At 35.9% G+C, this 21,654-nt stretch overlaps 2 protein-coding genes across 2 annotated transcripts; both read left to right on the top strand.

The window, feature by feature from the left end:
* Positions 1–7,095: 7,095 nt before the first annotated feature.
* Positions 7,096–7,587, top strand: LOC132272938 (uncharacterized). The gene has a single exon (XM_059774001.1). The coding sequence runs from the start codon at positions 7,096–7,098 to the stop codon at positions 7,585–7,587; it is 492 nt and encodes a 163-aa protein (XP_059629984.1).
* A 5,112-nt stretch (positions 7,588–12,699) lies between these two features.
* LOC132298627 (uncharacterized) lies at positions 12,700–14,554 on the top strand. The gene is made up of 3 exons (XM_059795056.1): positions 12,700–13,111; positions 13,232–13,499; positions 14,154–14,554. The coding sequence occupies exons 1-3, from the start codon at positions 13,094–13,096 to the stop codon at positions 14,306–14,308; spliced, it is 441 nt and encodes a 146-aa protein (XP_059651039.1). The 5' UTR covers positions 12,700–13,093; the 3' UTR covers positions 14,309–14,554.
* Positions 14,555–21,654: the final 7,100 nt, after the last annotated feature.

The following is a 21,654-nucleotide window of genomic DNA, read 5'->3' as shown; positions in this document are numbered from 1 at the left end:
AATGTTCTAGTTTAGAACAGAACAAGTGTTTTATGATGCAGTGTTTTAAAATGAAAACAAAACAAGTTTGGGATGAAAATTTGGAGTGAGAATTTTGGAATATAAATTATAATTATTATTATTTTGATGATTAAAATAAATTAATTACAGAGCTTGATTAGTTTGCAAAACAAGAATTACAGAGCTTGATTAGTTGATTTAAAAAAAAAAATTAAAACAAAACCCATACACACAGGTTAGCAATTGCAAAGAGAGAGGAGAATAGAGATGGAGGTGTTTGGGAGGCTGAAATGATTTGCCCTAAAAAAAATTAAAACAAAACCCATACAGTTTGTTGTTGGAGAGAGAGAGAGAGAACAAGAATAGAGATGGAGGCGTTTGGGAGGTTGAAATGATTTGCCTTAAAAAAAATTAAAACAAAACCCATATATTTGCAGTTGCGCAGAGAGAGAGAGAGAAAGAGAATAGAGATGGAGGCGTTTGGGAGGCTGAAATGATTTGCCCTAAAAAAAATTAAAACAAAACCCATACATTTGTAGTTGCAGAGAGTGAGAATAGAGATGGAGGTGTTTGGGAGGCTGAAATGATTTGCCCTAAAAAAAATTAAAACAAAACCCATACATTTGCAGTTGCAAATAGAGAGAACGAGAATAGAGATGGAGGCGTTTGGGAGGCTGAAATGATTTGCCCTAAAAAAAATTAAAACAAAACCCATACATTTGCAGTTGCAGATAGAGAGAGAGTGAGGATAGAGATGGAGGCATTTGGGAGGCTGAAATGATTTGCCCTAAAAAAAATTAAAACAAAACCCATACATTTGCAGTTGCAGAGAGAGAGAGAGACATTTGCAGTTGCAGAGAGAGAGAGAATGAGAATAGAGATGGAGGCGTTTGGGAGGCTGAAATGAACGTTGGGATAGTTGAACGAGATTAGGGCCTGTTTAGCTTTTGGGCCAAATAGTGGATTTGTTTTGAAAGTGTTATGTTATTATTGAGAACAAAACAAGACAGACCAAGCATGTTTTGAACTGAAAATAGTGCCAGAACAACGCAGAACACTACGGCACAAACACCAAACTGGCCCTAAGAATCGTCAAGTTCCAACTACCAGCTAAGTAAATTCCCTGCATTAGGTGGACTTGGGTTATCGGTTGGATTTGAGTCGAATCACTCCTGAACCTGTAAAGGATCCAATAACTGTAACATGATCACCTGAACTGGTGAAGGATCCGACAACTGTAATATCAGATTATCACCGACCCACCCAGTTTCTTAAACCCGTCCTTGGTTCATGTAAAGCAAAAACCCACGAACCATCGCAAGCTAGGGTTTCTACCCACTTACTCTGTCTATTATTCTCTCTAGAATTATTTGGTCTGAAGAAGTTATTTTAGGGTTTTGTTTGTTCAAATCCATCTCTGTTTGTTTCAAGCAACGAATTGCACGAAAATGTCAGATTTCTTACCCGGTGATGTGTTGATCGACGTCCTCACTACCGGTCAAAACCCTCGTCCGGTGTTTGTGTGTCTGCAAATCAAGGTATTATTTGGTCACAAACCCTAGATTCATCACCACACACATCAATAGATCATCTCTTGGGAACAAAAACGACCTTCTGCTAGTTCGTAGGTGCTCTAGTGATGGTGATGAAGATGAGTATGAAAAAAGGTATTATGAAGAGCATTACTCAGTACTACATTGTGAAAACAAAATGTTATGTGATCATGCAGAGCTTGAGCTCCCACTCAATAGCTTTCCAAACGATTATTTTAGGATAATCGGTAGCTGCAATGGGCTGGTATGCCTTTCTGATGATTTGTCCTTTTACATGGATGTTTACTTGTGGAATCCATCGCTTCAGAAGACGATGGCAATCCCTTTTGAATCACACGGTTGGTATATGCACAACATCGGATTTGGCTTTGATTCCCTGAATGATGATGTATCCGGGCGGCGGAGGCATTGGTTATCTGAGTCCTCGGCAGGTTGACATATTCAGTCTGAGCACAGGCACATGGCGGGACATCAGCCATTTGGGTCTTGAACATAAAATCTGTGAGCGGGCTCCCCAGGCTTTTCTGAATGGGGCTGTACATTGGCTTGCTAAAGGTCGGATACATATGAGCATATTCCCTCAGCAACTTAATCGTGTCATTCCACATGAGTGATGAGGTATTTACCGAAATCGAGGTGCCCGGTAGCATTGTTCATGACGACCGGCTGGGAGTTCGTGTTGCTAAGTTTCAAGAATCACTTTCTCTGATCCATCTCCAGCATGATGATTTCAAATTGACTTGTTGCGTATGGGTGATGAAGGAGTATGGCATGTCAGAGTCTTGGACTGCACTATTCAATATTGATTTAAGTGGAGGATTGGGCGATCGTGTAGCTGGCTTTACAAGGAAAGGCGAAGTTCTATTTGCAAATAAATCTGGGTATCTCGTAGCTTATTATTGACTGGGAAAAAGATTTTTCTCTCTCTCAGAGAAATTGTTTTCTTAAACTCGTCCAGTTGGTAGGAGAACAAGATTTTTCACAAAATACTTTTGCAAAAATCAATCGTATCTGTCTTCTTGAAAAATCAAGAGACATTTTTCCTCCAGATCTCTTTCGCATGCTTTATCGAAAGATTGAAGATCATTATGATATCATTCGATTTTATTTTCAAACATTACATGAAGATATCAATACCTTTGATATGCTTTACACTGGTAAAAGAGTCCCTAAATTTGCTTTTTTTATCCTTCCCGGGTTAGGCTGGTCCATGGAACCCGTTGATTGGGGATTTGTGAACAAACTCACCTTTTCCTCTCATGATTCATACCAAAATTTTCCTGCCATGATAAAATCCATGATTTACAAAGTAAGCGGCGCTGGAACTATAGCCGCCACCTTACCTTTTGGATCTCCAGTACTATTGGTAGTCGAGAAAAAACTCGATTTTTTTAACCTTATCAAATATGGTATCTCAAGCTCACCGCACATGATGAGTACGAGCATCAGCGTCTACTAAATTCGGACGAAATTGCCAACAGCATTAGTCCATATTACTTTGAAATTCACAGTTTCTTGCACTTACAAGACACTGTTCGACGCCTTCTTGATGGTTCTTATCACAATCAAGAACCCGTGTTATACTGTTGTGATGGACGCAGACTATTTGTTACTACAGTTAATTGTTATTATGGTGATGACAATGCAGCAGATCGCATTGACACTGCTAAAGCATTTCTACGTGAAATCATTAGCATGACTACATTGGATATCCCCTCTCGTGTCAAAGATGGCGCAGAACGACTCAATCTTGAATGGGATATTGCCGACGTACAGTCTCCTGCTAGCACCCTCCACTTGATGAATATGAACTCCATAATATCATCAACGCAATGGAAGGATAGCCGACACTCTTCTTCGCCCAACTGCAATCTATCCAGCATACAACAAGCAGAGCTGTCATGACAACTTTTCCCAAAAGCTAAAGTAACCATTTGCGGCAGACATACTATTCATCAATAGTGAAAGTTGCCAACAATCACTTTTTCAAACAGTAAAAGAAAAGATTCCTTCTTATCTTCTCCGGAACTGTTTACCTTTTGTAATGTTATTTAAACCGTAACCCCAGAATGGTTTCGGCATCTGTTTTTGTCTACCTGTTTTCTTTCTCTTGTAAACCATCAGTGTCAGTCTGTTTTATTTCCGCATATTGTAATTGGTATCAGAGCCTCTATCGAATCTGGACCACTATGATCCTGAAGCCAAACAAGCAACGCATGTTCATTTTCGTGGATCAACAGATTCATGGAATAGGGACTCATTTTATGCAGATGCTTATACCGAGAGCCTAGTTTTAGTCACTTGTAAGGAGTCACCTGATTTGCTTGAACAAACCAGAGTAAAAAAACGATGCGTGGAGAAGCGAGTAAAAGAAAAGAATGAAAAGAAGAGCAAAACCAAACAAGGAACGGAAAGAACAGGCAAGATGCATTATTTTACTTACTTTTAACTCTTATATTTGCTATTGCTAAGTCCTGTTATTGCTGCATGTCATGTAAAAGCTCAACCTACAATTACTGTTTGATATTCATCTTTGAGGAGTTACATTTATTGTTGATGTTGATATCTTTTTGTGCCTGATGTGCAAGGAATTCTTTCAGGATGATGGTGAGGATGGAAAATCAAAACGAGGACAGACAGGGTGGAGAACTGTTGAAAGACTGGAAGCGGCATAGTGAACTCTTTCCCTGTTTTATTTTTTTTTTATTTTACTTTGCCTGTGGTACATAATGCTGGGTAACTTTTGAAAGAGTGGAAGTGGTATATTGATGTAGTTGGCAGGCAATATTTAACTCAGCCATGATGCTTTTGAACTCTTGGAGCATTTGGGCTTGATATGGATTTAGATGTTCCGCTGAAAGTATTTGTTATCCATTATTGCTTATCTTTTGATGCCATTGTATCTTCTAAATTTTGTTTTGGGGTATGAGCCACATTATAATATATGAATTGAGTTGTCAAAAGCAGCTTCCTTAGTTACTGGATAAGCTGGTGATATTTTGTACGAAATCATAGCAACTTTTCCTTTTGGCTCAGATTATACTAAGGTTGACTTGTTTCACTTGCTAGCCAATCTCGAGTTCAAACTTTAGCTCAATTAATGAGTGATGTTCACTAGTCTTAATGAGTCTGTTCATGATAATCCCTTTATCAACATGTTTCTGAGTTTAATGAGTAAAGCAAGGTTTATTCAAGTTCGTCTCTCTTACTTAATGAGGTTGAAAATGTTGATTAAATTATGCTGGTATACTATGCTAACTAAAACGGATAGAGCTCTTCTGTAGCTGAGCCTAACTTGTAGATGAATTGATCAATAGTTTGACCCGTACTTAATGAACTATTCATGTGCCACTGACATAGTACAATTAACATTTCTAATTGGTGAGAAGACTAACCACTAGATATTTGACATGATAATAAATTAATTAACTTGAATGATATTTATTCCAAGACCAGTGCTGTTCACCCCTCATTGTTCTGCTCACAATGTATGGCCGTCATGCCACTTATTACCATGTTTAAGTTTGAACCGTTTCTTTTTGCCTTATTAATTGTAGCTCTAGTTGTTACTTTACTCTTATACCATATTGTAATGCAAAACTTTAGAGGAGAGTGCAAAACAAATCTTAAAATTCTAGTAAACTAGAAAAGAATATGGGTGTTATAAATAACACATGAATTTGTTCTGTTCCCTTTGGAGTACTAAGTTGGCTCTCTTCTATTTGGAGAGATAGAGTCAGATGGTTATTTTAAATTCATGAATTTTTTAAATTCTTGGGGCATGTAGTCATGCTTGGTTAGTTTTTGCCAACTTATCCAGGAAATAACATTAATGATCTGCCAGGTCAGTTTTGTTATTTTTATTTTTATTTTTTGTGATGATTTGTTTAATATCCTCTATTTGTTTCATAAAAGTTTGTTGATAATATAATTCAACCGTCTCATTTCTCACCAAAAAAAAAAAAACAAAAATCAACTAGTTTTCATGTATGTGTGAAGCCCACTTCTGGAACTGCTCATAACTTTGTGCTCTTAGTATTCTAATTGGAGCTGCACCTTCCAGGTTGCTAACTTGCGTATATTTTCTTTCCCTTCTAATTTTGTTGACATGTGGAGGGCAAAGCTTTTGCATACATCTTCTATTGTGTCATTTACAGTTATTAGCAATTTCTATAGTGGCCTTAAAGTTGATCTTTTTACACTTATAAAGTTGAGTTAGTTCCTGTAATTGGCTGGTTATATATTCTTTAGTTGGATAAATTTGGTTTTTGGTGAGGTTATGATGATGTACTAGGCTCTGGTAACTGTTAGTATTTGGTTTGTAGTGGTGTTATGATGGTGTACTAGGCTCTAATAATGGTTAGTATTTTCAATATATCCATGGATTTTATGTTTGATATAGAGTTTTTGAAAGCCTTTGAGAAAATCCCAAGTCCTATTGTATTTGGGAATTGAGTTACCGTGCATCGGGAACCAACCCCTCGGCCTCGACATTGTAGAAAACAAAATGCATCAATCCTATCTATTGTTGATTCATGAAATCCTATGGTTTGTTCTCTTCTTTCTTGCTGCCTATTCATCTACACAAGGCCATTTCTTTTTATGTTTATGAAGCATAGCTTACAAAGTAAACATTCATGGGAACTATTGAGAATCGTGAATTGTGGTTCCGGTTGGATAACATTGATCGAGATAAGAATTCAGATTTTTATTTTTTATTTTTTTTATTTGGTGTCGTTTTCCTAACCACCTCAACTCTGCCAACATTCCTTGATGATTCTAGCGTGGCTAAGGATCGTAGGCAATTTATGCGAGTGATGGTAGAGTTTGATGTGGTCGAGGATCTACCGAATATTCATGGAGAGGATTGTGAGGTGGGATTGGAGTATGAATGGAGACCTCAGTATTTCTCCTTTTGTAAAGGTTTGGATCATCCCTTGAATTGGTGCCCAAGGAAGGTGATTGCTGATTCTAAGGAGAAAGCGGAACCTGTGGGGAAATGGATGGCGAAGGTCAAAGGGAAGTTTTTGGAGGAGGACATAGTCCCTGTGGTGACTAATAGGACTAAAGAGACTTTGCGAACAGATGATATTCAGATTAAGAATCAATTTGATGTTCTATATGGCAAGCATGCCAATGTATCTACTGATTTGGCCATGGTTGTTTGGAGTGCTCCTAAAGTAGATGTGAAGAATGATTCATGCAGTATGGGGGATGCTTTGAAAGAGGATCTAGTGCCTATGGATTCTGAAACATTTAATGCGAAAGGTGTTCTTCTTGCTTTAGATCAGATAGTGGAGGAAGTCTCAAGTGATCAGGTTGATTTTATTGCTATGCCATCTAATAGTTGTGATGAGGTCTTAGAAGGTCAAGAGCTTGATGTTAGTGTTGGTGGAAGACCTGATCTTAATGTTCCTTTGGGATGTTTTATCAATGATAAGAAGAAGAACAAAGGGAAGAAAAAGGTGATGGTGCCAGCTACTGATAGAGTAATGAGGGGAAAGATTGCAGGTGGAGCTAATCCACAATCTCAAAACAATCAATGATTGGTTTTTGGATTGTAAGAGGTCTTAATAGACCTTCTATGCAGTTTGAGGTTAGTAATTGGGTCCCGATATTATGCACCAGCTTCCTTTCTGATTATTTGTCCTCTTACATGAACAATCTTTACCTGTGGAATCCATCGATTCGGAAGATGATGGCCCTTCTGCCAGTACGTGTCACCTATGAATTACACGGTTGTCATATGCATAGCATGGGATTCGTCTTCAATTCCTGGACTAATGACTTTAAGGTTGTCAGGATTGTGTATCTGGACGACGGAGTCATTGGTTGTCTAACTCCTCTGGAGGTTGACATTTTCAGTCTGAGCACAGGCACATGGCGGGACATCAGCCATTTGGGTCTTAAACATACCATCTGCGAGCGGGCTCCCCAGGCTTTTCTGAATGGGGCTGCACATTGGCTTGCTTACAATCGGAGAAAGAGGGACAATTTCCTCAACTTGATCGTGTCATTCCACATGGGTGACTAGGGATTGAGCCAAATCATGGTGCCCAGTAGCATTGTTCATGACACATCTTGATTATGTTCGTGTTGCCAAGTTTCAAGAATCACTTTCTCTGATTCATATCCAGCGTGCTGATTTCAAATTGACTCGTTGTGTATGGGTGATGGAGGAGTATGGCAATCCAGTCTTGGACTAAACAATTAAATATTGATATGAGTGAAGGATTAGGCAATACTAGCCGCAATAGTGTAGCTGGTTTTACAAGGAAAGGTGAAGTCGTATTTGGGACAAAACATGGATATCTGGTAACTTATGATCCCGAAGCCAAACAAGTAATGCATGTTCATTTTGGTGGATCTACAGATTCGTGGCATAGGGAGTCATTCTATGCAGATGCTTATATTGAGAACCTAGTTTTAGTCACTTGTAAGGAGTCACCTGTTTTGCTTGAACAAACGAGAATGAGAAAAGAATGCATGGAGAAAAGAAAGAATGAAAGAAGAGCAAAACCAGGGAAGAATGGGAAAAAAGAGGCAAGATACATGATTTTACCTACTTTTACATCTTATATTTGCTATTGCTAAGTTTTGTCATTGCTACATGTGAGCGTAAAACCTCAACCTGGCATAAACTTATTTTTTAATTATTTTTTGTCAATTACTGTTTCATATTCACCTTTGACGAGTTAAAATTGTTGTTCATCTTGATATATTTTTGTGCCTGCTGTGCAAGGAAATCTTTCAGGGCTGTGATGAGGGTGGACAATCGAAATGAGGAAGCCAGACAAGGTGGAGAACACTTGAAAGACTGGAAGTGGCATACTCACTCATGATGCTTTTGAACTGTTGGAGCATTTGGGCTTGATATGTCTTTAGATGTTCTTCTGAAAGTATTTGTTATCCATTATTGCTCATCTTTTGAGCCAAATTATATTATTCGAATTAAGTTGTCAAAAGCAGCTTCTTTAGGTTTAGTTGCTGGATGTCGTGCCAAGCATATAGAAGTCACTAGCTGGTGATATTTTGTAGGAAATCATAGTTAGTTTTCCATTTGGCTCAGATTATGCTAGCCAAGGTTAAGCTTGGCTTGTTTTGCTTGGTAGCCAATCTCGAGTTCAAACTGGAGCTCAATAAATGAGCGATGTTCACTAGTCTTAACGAGTCTGCTCATGATTATCCGTTTATGAGCATGTTCGTGAGTTTAATGAATAAAGCAAGGTTTATTCAAGTTTGGCTTGCTTACTTAATGAGGTTGAAAATGTTGATTAAATTATGCCGGTCTACTGTGCTAACTAAAACGGATATAGCTCGTGTAGTTGAGCCTGACCTGTACATGAATTGGTCAATTGCTTGACCCCTACTTATGCGCCATGTGCTACTGACATAGTACGATTAGCACCTCTGATTGGTGAAAAGACTAACCTCTAGATATCTGACATTGTGGTAAATTAATTAACTTGAATGATATTCCAAGAGCAGTGCTGTTCACCCCTCATTGTTCTGCTTTTCCTTTGACTGGATGGGATGGGACTGCAAGACAATGTATGGCCTTCTTGGCTCTTGCCACTTATTACCATGTTCAAGTTTCAACCATTTCTTTTTCCCTAATCTAATTGTCTAGTTTTTACATTACTCTTTCACCCTATCGGAAGGCAAAACTTTAGAGGACATCTAGCTCTTATAAGAAGTGCAAAACAAATCTGGAAATTCTAGTCAACCAGCAATGAATCTGGCTGTTAATAGCCCATGAATGTGTTCTGTTGTCTTTGGAGTACTAAGTTGGTTCTCTTCTATTTGGAGAAATAGAGTCAGATGATTATTTTAAATTCTTGGATTTATTATTATTATTATTTATTTTTTAATTCTTGAGGCATGCAGCCATGCTTGGTTGGTTTTTGCCAACTTATCCAGGAAATAACATTTTATGATCTGCCGGGCAGGTTCTTTTTTATTGTGATGATTTGTTTAATATCCTCTACTGGCTTCTTCGAAGTTTGTTGATGATACAATTCAACCATCTCATTTTCACAAATAAAAATCAATTAGTTTTCATGTCTGTGTGAAGCCCACTTCTAGAACTCATACCTTTGTGCTCTTAGTCTTCTAATTTGAGCTAAAAAAAATGTTTGCATCTGATTAAAGCAGTAATTAATCAGAGCTAAATATCTTCATTGATAGATGCAATATAAGTGTTTTCTTTTTGGCCTTTTCTTTTACTCTTTCAGTATGTCATAGACATGTTTTATGTCCTGTTATTTGATTAATAACATCTTTGATATGATGTGTTTCTTGATGGTACCATCAGGTGCTAGACCTTTTTTGCTTCAGTACACTTTTTTAATTGATAGTGGAACCATTATATGACTTCATGTTTGATAATAGTTAAATATATATATAACCTTTTCTTTTGAGTAATAATTCCAAATTTCAAAGACATGGTTAAACCTCCCGGTTGCTAGCTTGTGTATTTTTTTCTTGCTACTAATTTTGTTAACATGAGGAGGGCAAAGCTTTCTCATACGTCTTCTATTGTGTCATTTTACATTTATTAGCAATTTTCTATAATGATCGTGATATTTGTGTTCTTACCCTTATAAAGTTGAAATTTAGTTCTTGTAATTGGCTGGTTATACCTTCTTTAGTTGGATAAATTTAGTTTCTGGTGATGTTATGATGACGTACTAGGCTCTAGTAACGTTTAGTATTTGGTTTATAGTGGTGGTATGATGGTGTACTAGTTTCTTATAATGGTAAGTATTTTTAACATATTCATGAATTTTATGTTTGAGATGGAAATTTTGAAAACCTTTTGAAAATCCCAAGTCTTATTGTATTTGGGAACAGAGTTTTAGGGCACTGGTAACCAACCCATTGGTTTCGATGGTGTAGAAAACCAGATGCATCAATCTTATCTATTGTTGATTCATGAAATCCGATAGTTTGTTTAATCTTCTTTCTTGCCGTATATTCATCTACATGTGGCAAATTGTTTTACGTTTATGAAGCATGGCTTACAATGTAAAACTTCATGGGAACTATTGAACTCATGAATTGTGGCACAGGTTGCATAACATTGATCGAGAGAAGAATTCAGAGATCTTTGTGTGTGTGTGATTTTACTTACCAGTTACCACCTCAACTCTGCTTAAAACATATTTTTGTGAGCAAATTAGCTCGTTAAGGTTCTATTTGGATGCTATATCTGAGAAATTTGAACTTTTTTCCATAAGTGCTTGTGGGATAGTTTTTGTGATTTAGTACTTGCAATTGTGTGATATTTCTTTTATATGAAAATTTAATTTATACACAGTGGTAGGTATTTTATCTTGCCCAAATTTGGTTTATATTGGGGTAGGTAGTTGTGTTTATTTTTAAAAATTGTTGATCTAATAGAAGTGTTGCAATAATATGCCTGATGCGCTATTTACGTTGCCATTAAAATTCATGGACTCTGTCTTAAACAACAGAGACCAGCGAAACTCTCACTATCACCCTACTGCTTCTCCATCATATCAGTTTGGCGCTAACTCACTTCTCCTCTGATCACTCCCTCACAAACTCTCCACTGCCAACAAGGAAGAATAGCCGTTGTCATTGCTGGAATCGTCCAGGTTACACTCTTTATCTTCTGTTTCTCTCACTCTCTTCTCTATTTCTTCTCGCTTTCTGCCACTCTGAAAAAGATATCTATTGTGTCAATCAAATCTCCATGCTATTTTAACTAAACCCTAACAAATCTTTAATTTTTATGAATGTTTGCTTCAGGGTTTTTGTAAATCTACTACAAATCAAGAAATGTTTGTAGTTTTGTTTGATTTGATGGTGTCTAGAGAGAGAGGGAGCGAGTTTTGTTTCCTTGTTTTCTTTCTTGTGAGCGCTGATCACACTTTAATGGCAGTTGTGGGTTTTAATCTTTTATCATACATTGAACATGAACATCAAATATATATATAGAAGAACTTTCCCTTGGCTCTGTTATGCTGCTGGTATTTTTTTTTTAATTGTTGAATTCTGTAGTTTATTCATTCATTTGTGTCTCTTTTTTTGTTCTATCTTTATATCTGTACAATAGTTATGTAGTCTTTAGTCCAGCTCATGGAGATTGCTTGTTAGTGCATTGCACTGTCCAGTCTAGGTAGTACTGCTACCAGATTTTATTTATTTATTTTTTGGAAACGTGGAACCTTTCCAATCGCTGGTCCTTTGGACTTATGATTGCAACGTGTTTATCTCGGATACGTGGAATCACTTGCAAATTACACATATTATTGAAACTCGGGTGTTTTTGTGCCCAGGTGCTACCGGTTGTTTGTGCATAAAGGAGTAATTTTTTTTTTGCCCTTTTTCTTTTCCTATTATACTTTGAGATGATGGATTGATGCATTTGAAATCCATATATTTATTGGATAATCTCCCAATTTATGATATACAAGTTCAATCATTGTCTCAAATGACCATTAGGATGAATGTGGACAAAAGAAATTATAGTATTCTTATTTGGATATGATAGAGGGGACAAAAGAAGAGATGGATAATAATCAAATTACTACCGTATTCTTTTAAATGGATGTGATATGAATAGAATAATAATTTCCTCCTTTTTATTATTGAAGGCAATTTCAGAATTATGAAAATATTACTTAAACATTATATTTTTTGTCCCTATTTTTTCATTTTTTGAAAAACATGAAACGAGGGACAAGGAGTAATAGTTATTCTCTCTAACTTTTATTTTCTCTCATTTTTAACCAACTAAACACAATCTCACTATTATTTCTTTTCTTTTGTCTCCCTGTTCCTCCAAATTTATCCAATCCAAACGTATCACTAAATTTTACTTAATACTCTACAACTTTTTAATGTGATGGTGCATGTGGCGAGGGCTGTAATATATGACACATCTTTAGTTTAGTGAACATTTAACACGTATTTTATCTATTTATTTATTTTTTGTTACCAAATTATATATATATATATTTTTTCATGTTTTAAAAAATTTAAAAATAAATGGACTTTTTCTACTTTTGACGGAAATAATGACACAACATAAACATTGCATTGATTATAACCAAAGTGAATTAAAAACGAAAATGGTTGTCAAATGAGCCCTAAATTAATTGCGTAAAAAGGGTTTTTTCTTAGTTTTTATAGCAAAGGTTCTTCAATATTGATTAATGAGCAAAAATTAGTAAAATAGAATTTTAAATATATAATATATCTATTCATTGTTGAAATTGTTGAAACCTTCCCAAGAAGTTCGCTCATCTCACTTTCCCATTTCAACTGAATAAGAGCATCTCCAATCCAATGCTATTTGTAAATTATAGCAGATGAGTTTTAAATAGGCTCTGCAAAAGAATGTCATTTGGCCTGCCAAATTTTAACCTCGCCAATTCTAGCACATGAAATGACACTTACTATTTCTGATATTTCGTTCCTATGTAGGGCAAGAGAGACCGAGAGAGAGAGAGAGGAGAACGGCGGCAACAAATTACGGGAGGAAGCACTGAACAAATTACGGGAGAGTTTGAATGCGGATCGTTTTTCAGGTTTCCAATCATTACTATAGAACACATAAATATGCCTCAAGAATTGATTTTGAAATCTGAATTTATGTATATGTGTATATATATTGGAATCAATTAGTATTTGGTGGGTTTTAATTTCAGATGATGAATTGGAAGAGACTAGCTCTTCGTCACCAAGCAATGATGAGGACGAAAGTGATGCTCAGAAGCTCACAAGGGCTCAGAGGAAGCGCGTTCGGAGTAAGAAACTCAAGAGAGCCGCTTCGCGACGCCAAGAAATTATTGGGCCATTGCTACCTACTGCAAGTGATGATATCAATTGTGATGGTGAAAATAATCATGTCAAAAATGAACCACCAGATGTTTGACGAAATGCCGCTTTGGAACCAGAGACTGAGTGACAATGGAGGTAAGGCTTTTGACGATGTCATGCCATTGAACATATGTCTTCTGTTTTTATAAGTTGAAAAACAATCATGAAATGCATTTGAGTGTTTGAAATGCGAAAGAGTGTACATCGGAATTTGCTAGAGCTGTTTGATTAAACTCATTTCTAAATGAGCTGCTCATTGGACAGTTGCAGGGCAACAAAAATGGCAATTACATTACCACCTCCTAAAACGAAGATAGATTTTTTATAGATTTGACATGTTCAAAGAAAACCTTTAAGTGCAACAGTTATGAAGATAGTCCACATTGAGGGTAATATTAAGGGAATAGGAGGGCCAAAGTTAATGTGGGTAGGTTGGTAAGGAAGGGTATGGTAACAGACGGTTTGACTGAGGCCACGGTCGTAGATAGAGCAGAATGAAAACATAAGTAGGAAGGTATGGTAACAGACAGTTTGACTGAGGCCACAGTCGTAGATAGAGCAAAATGATAACATAAGTGAGAATCGGCTTTGGTTGTTGTTGTAATTTATAAGGTTTTAGCACCGAAAAGAATTACAAAAAGCTTTGACTTGAACCTCTGTTAAGACGCATTTAGATTTAAACTTTAAGCTTTTAAATCGTCACATATGTTTTTGGATTGTAATTGTTGCGTGTGTTTTGTGGTAGTTTAGGAAAGCCAATTGCTTTCACCAATCAGAACAAGCTGAAGCAGAGAAGGATGGCAAAAAGGTTGGCCAGAGAAAGGTCGAAGAAGTCCTCTAATATGAAGAATTATCATCAAGATCGTCAACCTTCCAGTGGAAATGAAGACTATTCGAAATTCTGAATGTGTTAAACCAAAGTGATATTGTGTTTGGAAATTTATGTATGGTGACGGTCAAAGCACGTCCAGTCCGGCGTAGCTGCCAAAATGAGCAGAATTTCATTGGATTCGATTCAGATGAGTTGCGTTTGTGCAATGGTTTGTTAATTGGCTTATGGACCTATGGTGAAAATTTCATGGGCACCAATTCAATTCCACACAAATTGGGATGAGCTTACTGCTAATACTCATACTTCTTATTCTTGTAAATTATTTGGTTCCTTTTGTTGGATCATTAGTGATGATGATTCAACCTGAAAAACAGTAATGTTTGTGACAAGAACAGAAATGAGCATTATGCGATCGTGATTGAAAGTTTTGGTTTGAAAGTGTTGGAGAAAGTGATCCCTATGAATCAATTGTTGATGTGAATTAGCTAAACAGCAGTTTGAGCAAATTCGCCAATTTCTTTGTGAAAATGTCTGTAGATGCTACGATTTTGTTGACAAAAATTGGCCTAAATACATACAGCCCACATAGGTAAACTTGTGGAGGTGGAGGATATGGTCAAGTTTATGGTAGTTGAAAAAGAATAGTGGTTGTGTCAAAAAATAACATTTTGCATGAAATGCATCATTGGAGCAGAATTGCTAAAATGTAGCATTTTGACACTGTAACATCTGTCAAAATATAGATTTGGCATACCAAAATGGCTTTTACCATTGGAGATGCTCTAAGAAGAGGGTCAAGATCCTCTATAGTGCAACGGAAGTATTGTATTGCATCTCCTCACTAGGGAGGTCAATTTAACCCAAGGTTTGGGATTATCTCACTTTCCCAATTCAACGTTTATTTTTATTTTATATTTTTATTTTTATTTTTATTTGTTCATTGCCAGTGTCCTCTAATAGTGACATTTTTGGTCATTTTATAAAATTATTTATTTTTATATATTTTATAAAATGGTTCGTAATTTAGTTAACTTAAGATTTAAATTTGTCAAAGAGACCTTTTTGCACTATATTAAAACTTTAAAGGTGTTTTATGCACGATAAAGACATCCTCTAATAATGTCATTTTCGATCATTTTATAAAATTATTTATTTTTATATATTTTATAAAATGATTAGTTAAAAGTAATTTAGTCAATTTAAATTTTAAATTTTAAGAATAATTTTTGTACGTAAACTATGAGGGATGTGATATGCGCATAGGATAAAAATCGTCTCCAGTCGCTTCTCACTGGAGCCGGTCCAGTTGTGGGACCCGTGGCTGAGGTGGCAAGGCAGGTAAAAGGGAGAAGCATTGTAGTTTTTCGGATACCTGCTTATACGTTTTGCTTTGCTTATACTCTGTTGCAGCCATACGTTTTGCTTATAATCTGTATTTCATTTTGAACTCAAAATTCCCCCTAAAACCAAAATTAAGGTTGGAGCCAAAACTGATCTGATATATATATACAGATATATGCCTCTGATATGTGATGTTTCTTTGGCCTGATCTATAAACTGAAAACGAAGACACGAAGCCTCTACTCTGTAAACCAACACATAAAATCGAAGCCTCTGCTCTGTAAACCAACACATAAAGATGAAGATTTATGAAGAGAAGGTCAAGGATTTAGGCACATAAAGATTTTTGAACATAAAAAGGACCCAGTTCAGAACCTCGGTTGGGAAAAATCGCCAAACATTCCGGCGACATGCTGAACTTCTTAATCTACCTTCCGACGAGATGCTGAAGCTACGATCATCCATTCGGCAAGAAGGTGAAGGATTCCAGCGACAAGGTGAATGTCCGATCATCCATTCCGGTGATCAACTAAAGCTTCGATCAACCAGTCCGGCTAGAAGCTCTGATTATTATAAGTATTAGGTTGTTATTTTGAATTTTTTGTAACTTTATTCATAATGATATATGAAATCCGGTAGTGATTATTGGTAATCCAAAAATCTGAAGGCTGGGTTATTTGTCCTGATGAGCATGAATGTTTCTTATTTTCAGGCAACCCGAGAATTGGGAAGCTTGTTGTTGTGCGTATTTGATGTTCCTATTTATCTTTTTTAGCCTTTTTCTGAATGAACCCAATTAGTCATCACTGAACAAAGAAATTTTTATATTGTATATGCATATACCAGATTTTGATGTTTGTTCTTCTGCCTATTATATGTCCATATTTATCTGTTCTAGCCTTTGTGAAATAACTTTATTTGTGAATGAATTATATTAGTGATCAGTTATAATAGAAGTTTACGATTGTATATGCATATATCATTTTGAAGCTTGTTCTTGTACCAATGTTATGTCCATATTCATCTGTTTTAGCCTTGTCTAATCCTAAACTTTATTACTTTTCAGTTTGAATAAAACTGTAGAATAGTATTTGTATATCCCAAATATTGAAATATGTGATGTTGTATTCATGAAAGTGTTGACATATGTTATAAAAAAGTTGTGTTGTGAATGTCAACATATGCCACATGTAATAAAACAGTTGCATTAATGGTAATGCATTATAGTAGTGTAGAAGTCAATTATATGTACATATGTTAGGTTTGACACCAACTGTGTTCATATATAGTGTACAGTTGTCGTATTTGAGATGTATTTGATCTGTTAACATATGGCACATGTTAGAAAATGGTAGCATGAATGGTAAAGTATTGTAGTAGTGTAGAAGTAAATTGTATGTAGATATGTTAGGTGAAAGATGTGATATTGTATTTATAAAACTGTTGACATATGTTATAAAGAAGTTGTGTTGTGAAGGTAAAATTATGTTTGCGAGAAATTGTTTGCATATCTATGTTAGATGTATTTGTTACGGCAACAGACGCCACATGTTATGAAAAAGTTGCATTAATGGTAATTCATTATAGTAGTGTAGAAGTAAATTTTTAATGGATATGTTAGGTCAAATATGTGATGCTGTATTTATGAACTTGTTGACATTTGTTATATAGAAGTTGTGGTGAGAAAGTCAAATTATGTTTAACACCAATTGTTTTGATATCTAATGTACAGTTGAAGAAAGTTATATGAATTTGATCTGTTAACATATATCACTTGTTGGAAAATGGTTGGATGAATGGTAAAACATTATAGTAGTGTAGAAGTAAATTTTATGTGAATGTGTTAGCTGAAAGATGTGATATTTTATTTATGAAACTGTTGGCATATGTTATAAAAAAAGTTGTGATGTAAAGGTTAAATTATGTTTGCCACCAATTGTTTGCATATCTAATTTAAGCTTGAATTATATTAGATGTATTTGTTATGGCAACATACGCCACATGTTAGAAAAAAGTTCCATTAATGGTAATTCATTATAGTAGTGTAGAAGGAAATTTTTAATGCATAGGTTAGGTCAAATATGTGATGTTGTATTTCTGAACCTGTTGACATATATTATATAAAAGTTAGGGTGAGAAAGTGAAATTATGTTTGACATCATTTGTTTTGACATGTAATGTACAGTTGAAGTTTGTTATATGAATTTGATATATTAACATATAGCACATGTTAGAAAATGGTTGCATGAATGGTAAAGCATCATAGTAGTGTGGAAGTAAATTTTATGTGAATGTGTTAGCTGAAAGATGTGATGCTCTATTTATGAAACTGTTGGCATATGTTATAAAAAAGTTGTGCTGTGAAGGTCAAATTATGTTTGCCACCAATTGTTTGCATATCTAACTTAAGTTTGAATTATGATAGATGTATTTGTTATGGTAACATATGCCACATGTTAAAAAAAAGTTCCATTAATGGTAATTCATCATAGTAGTGTAGAAGTAAATTTTTAATGGATAGGTTAGGTCAAATATGTGATGTTGTATTTCTAAACCTGTTGACATATGTTATATAAAAGTTGTGGTGAGAAAGTGATATTATATTTGACACCATTTGTTTTGACATATAATGTACAGTTGAAGTTTGTTATATGAATTTGATCTGTTAACATATAGCACATGTTAGAAAATGGTTGCATGAATGGTAAAACATCATAGTAGTGTAGAAGTAAATTTTATGTGAATGTGTTAGCTGAAAGATGTGATATTCTATTTATGAAACTGGTGACATATGTTATAAAAAAGTTGTGCTGTGATCGTTAAATTATGTTTGCCACCAATTGTTTGCATATCTAATTTAAGCATGAATTATGTTAGATGTATTTGTTATGGCAACATATGCCACATTTTACAAATTTCTTGGCTGGATGTTAATTCATTATAGTAGTGTACAACTAAATTTTATATGGATTTGTTATGTTAAATATGTGATGTTGTGCTTATTAAACTGGTAACATATGCTATAATCAGGTTGTGCTGTAAATGTGAAATTATATTTGCAACCAGTTGTTTGCATAGCTAGTGTACACTTGAATGGTGTTAGATTTATTTGTTATGGCAACATATGGCAGATGTTAGAAAGTTATTGTTTCATGTTAATGCATTATACTAGTGTAGAATTAAATTTTCAATGGATATGTTAGGTGAAAGATGTGATGTTGTATTTATGTATTTCACAGCAGTGTACAATTGTAGTATGTTGCATGTATTTGTTATGGCACATGTTAGAAAATGGATGCATGAATGGTAATGCATGATATTAGTGTAGAAGTAAATTTGATGTGGATATGTTAGGTGAAAGATGTGATGTTGTATTTGTGAAACTGTTAACATATGTCATATAAATGTTGTGCTGTTAAGATATACTTACTTTTTTGTCGTGTTTTTGTAGGTTTGCTATTATAGTTATGGCTATTGGAGAGGCAATTATTAACATTGAAGAGACAGATAGTGATTCAGTTTGCGAAATTCCTGAAGTAGAATGGATACCCCGCGTTGATATGCAGTTTAATTCTGAAGAAGTGGCTTATGATTTTTACAATGAATATGGTGGCAGAGTGGGTTTTAGTATTCGGAGAAAGTACAAAAATAACAGTCGGAAGGATAGAAAACTAACATCTAGAAATTTTGTGTGTTACAAGGAAGGAAAAAGAGGTGAGGACAAGAGGGACAGGAAAATAAAGAATCAAAGGGCTGAAACACGCACCGATTGTCGTGCACGCATGCTTATTGCCTTTAATGTGGAATTTGGTAAGTACATTGTCAAAGATTTTAAAGATACTCACAACCATCCCCTCATCAGTGAGGATTGTGTCCACATGATGCCATCGCAGCGAAAAATAAAGTCAGTGCAAGCTATTGATGTGGAGTTGGCTACCGATTGTGGAATACCATTTCGTAAAGCATTTGAGTTAAGTTCGAGGCAATCTGGTGGTAGAGAAAGTATTGGCTTCACGAACGTTGATGTACAAAATTATATTCGGACGAGAAGACAGAACGACCTTGAACTTGGTGATACAAATTGGCTGATGAATTATTTCCAGACACCATGTTAGGAAGATCCATCATTCTTCTATGCCGTGCAATTGGACAGCAGTGCAATGATAACAAATATATTTTGAGCCGATTCAAAAATGATATCAGATTATGGGCATTTTGGAGATATGCTGACATTTAATACCACGTACAAACTTGTTCATGGGAATCGGCCTTTTACAATTTTTCTCGGTTGAACCATCACCAGGAGACAGTTATGTTTGGAGCAGCTTTCATGTATGATGAGACAACCGATTCTTTTGGTTGGTTATTCAATACATTCTTGAATGCCATGTCCCATAAAACACTAAGGACGATCTTGACCGACCAAGACGCTGCAATGGCAAAGGCATTAGTCCAGGTCATGCCCGATACAAAACACCTTCTATGTACATGGCACCTAATGTAGAATGCCCAAAAACATCTTGGGAATTTGTCTGTTGGTGGGAAAGGCATAAAAAGTGTGATATCAAAATTAATGTACGAGATTGAGGGTGAGGAAGAATTCTTGCTGGAATGGGCGTGGATGGAAAAGGAATTTGCTGTAGAGAATAACAAGTGGTTGGCCAACTTATTTGGTTTGAAACATGTATGGGCCAGGGCATACGTTAAATATATGTGGTCGGCTAGTATGCGTACCACACAGCTTAGTGAGAGCTTCAATGCTCGCTTAAAACAGTACTTAGTGAAACAATATGCACTGCCAGAGTTTTTCAAGCATTTTGAACGCTTTTATTCGACAAGCGATACAAAGAGTATGCAGCTGAGTATGACTTGCTGCATAAGATGCCCAGGCTGAAAGCAAGGTCTCCTATTTTAGATCAATTCGGATATCTATACACTACTAACATCTTTGACCTTTTTCAGGAACAGTTAATAGTAGCTGGCATGAGTGAAAATGTCCGAAAGTGCAACGACCTTGGTAATGGGATTTTTTCATATGAAGTTGCGGTTTATAATGATAACTTCCATTGGGTCATCACAAGGACAGATGACGATTTATTATCATATTCATGTGGAAATTTTGAAATGGAGGGTATCATGTGCAGCCACACTCTGAAAGTCCTTAAAGATGTGATGTATGCCAATGAAATACCCAGCCACTATATTTTAAAAAGATGGACTAGAAATGGCAAGGATGGCAGGGTGGAAGACATACTTAGCAGCGATGTTATTACAGATCCTAGATTAGAAATTAGGCGACGACACAGGATCCTTTGTCGTTATCTAACTGAAATTTTTGCCATTGCATCAGTGAGCGAGGAGGGATTCAACAATGTTTTGGTGCAGGTGAAAAGTTTGAAGAAGATTGCTCAAGGAGCACAACCTAATCCCAGGCCTGCATGTAACCAAAACGCACGAGCCAATGCCATGGGAAACAGCTTTACAAATATAAAGCTGAATAGTCATGCGCAAACCATAAAAGGATTAACTCCAAAAGGGATTGCCACGAAAGATACATTGAAAGGAAGAAGACGCAGGCTCATACCTGCTTTGGAGAGAGCCACTGCGAAGAAGAGAAAGGCCATTGTGCCAGGTCGCAGTCGTACTACGACAACCCCTACGTATATTTTAAACAATGTGAGTCTTGTTTTGTGTTTTATATATCCCCTACCTGATCTATAGTCTAACGTACTGATGAAGTGATGATTTTTGGTGAAGGGTGCTAAAATACCAGTAGAGTTTTTCTGCTCCGATGAATGTTATATGCCAATATGTTCAACACAGGGCCACGATTGGGATAACAGTCCGGCTACTTATTTTGGTCAGCCCATGACTCTATTAAATAACCAGGTATGTGATGTCATCTAAATTAATTAAACTCATGAAATTATTTAAGAAATTTAACGACCTATTTTTGCATGCATGTGATATAAAAAGGGAGTTGATGTAGATGTTGTACGTGACACAAATTTCTCGCCAATGATCCAAATGCCAAACATGAATTCTACATTTGAGCAACAAGGGTTCCAGGAATTACCA

The sequence above is a fragment of the Cornus florida genome, unplaced genomic scaffold, assembly GCF_030987335.1.
Source record: "Cornus florida cultivar Cherokee Brave unplaced genomic scaffold, ASM3098733v1 CherokeeBrave_3.0.0_Hap2_Chr01, whole genome shotgun sequence".
NCBI classification, from domain to species: Eukaryota; Viridiplantae; Streptophyta; class Magnoliopsida; order Cornales; family Cornaceae; genus Cornus; species Cornus florida.
The sequence above is the reverse complement of the archived record's forward strand: the minus strand, read 5'-3'. Positions and strand labels throughout refer to the sequence as shown.

Excerpts from the sequence above, each read along its gene's own strand:
- LOC132272938 (XM_059774001.1), top strand. The coding sequence starts at position 7,096 with ATGATTGGTTTTTGGATTGTAAGAGGTCTTAATAGACCTTCTATGCAG.
- LOC132298627 (XM_059795056.1), top strand. Across the intron at positions 13,500-14,153 it reads GAGACTGAGTGACAATGGAG|GAAAGCCAATTGCTTTCACC; the intron begins GTAAGGCTTTTG and ends GTGGTAGTTTAG.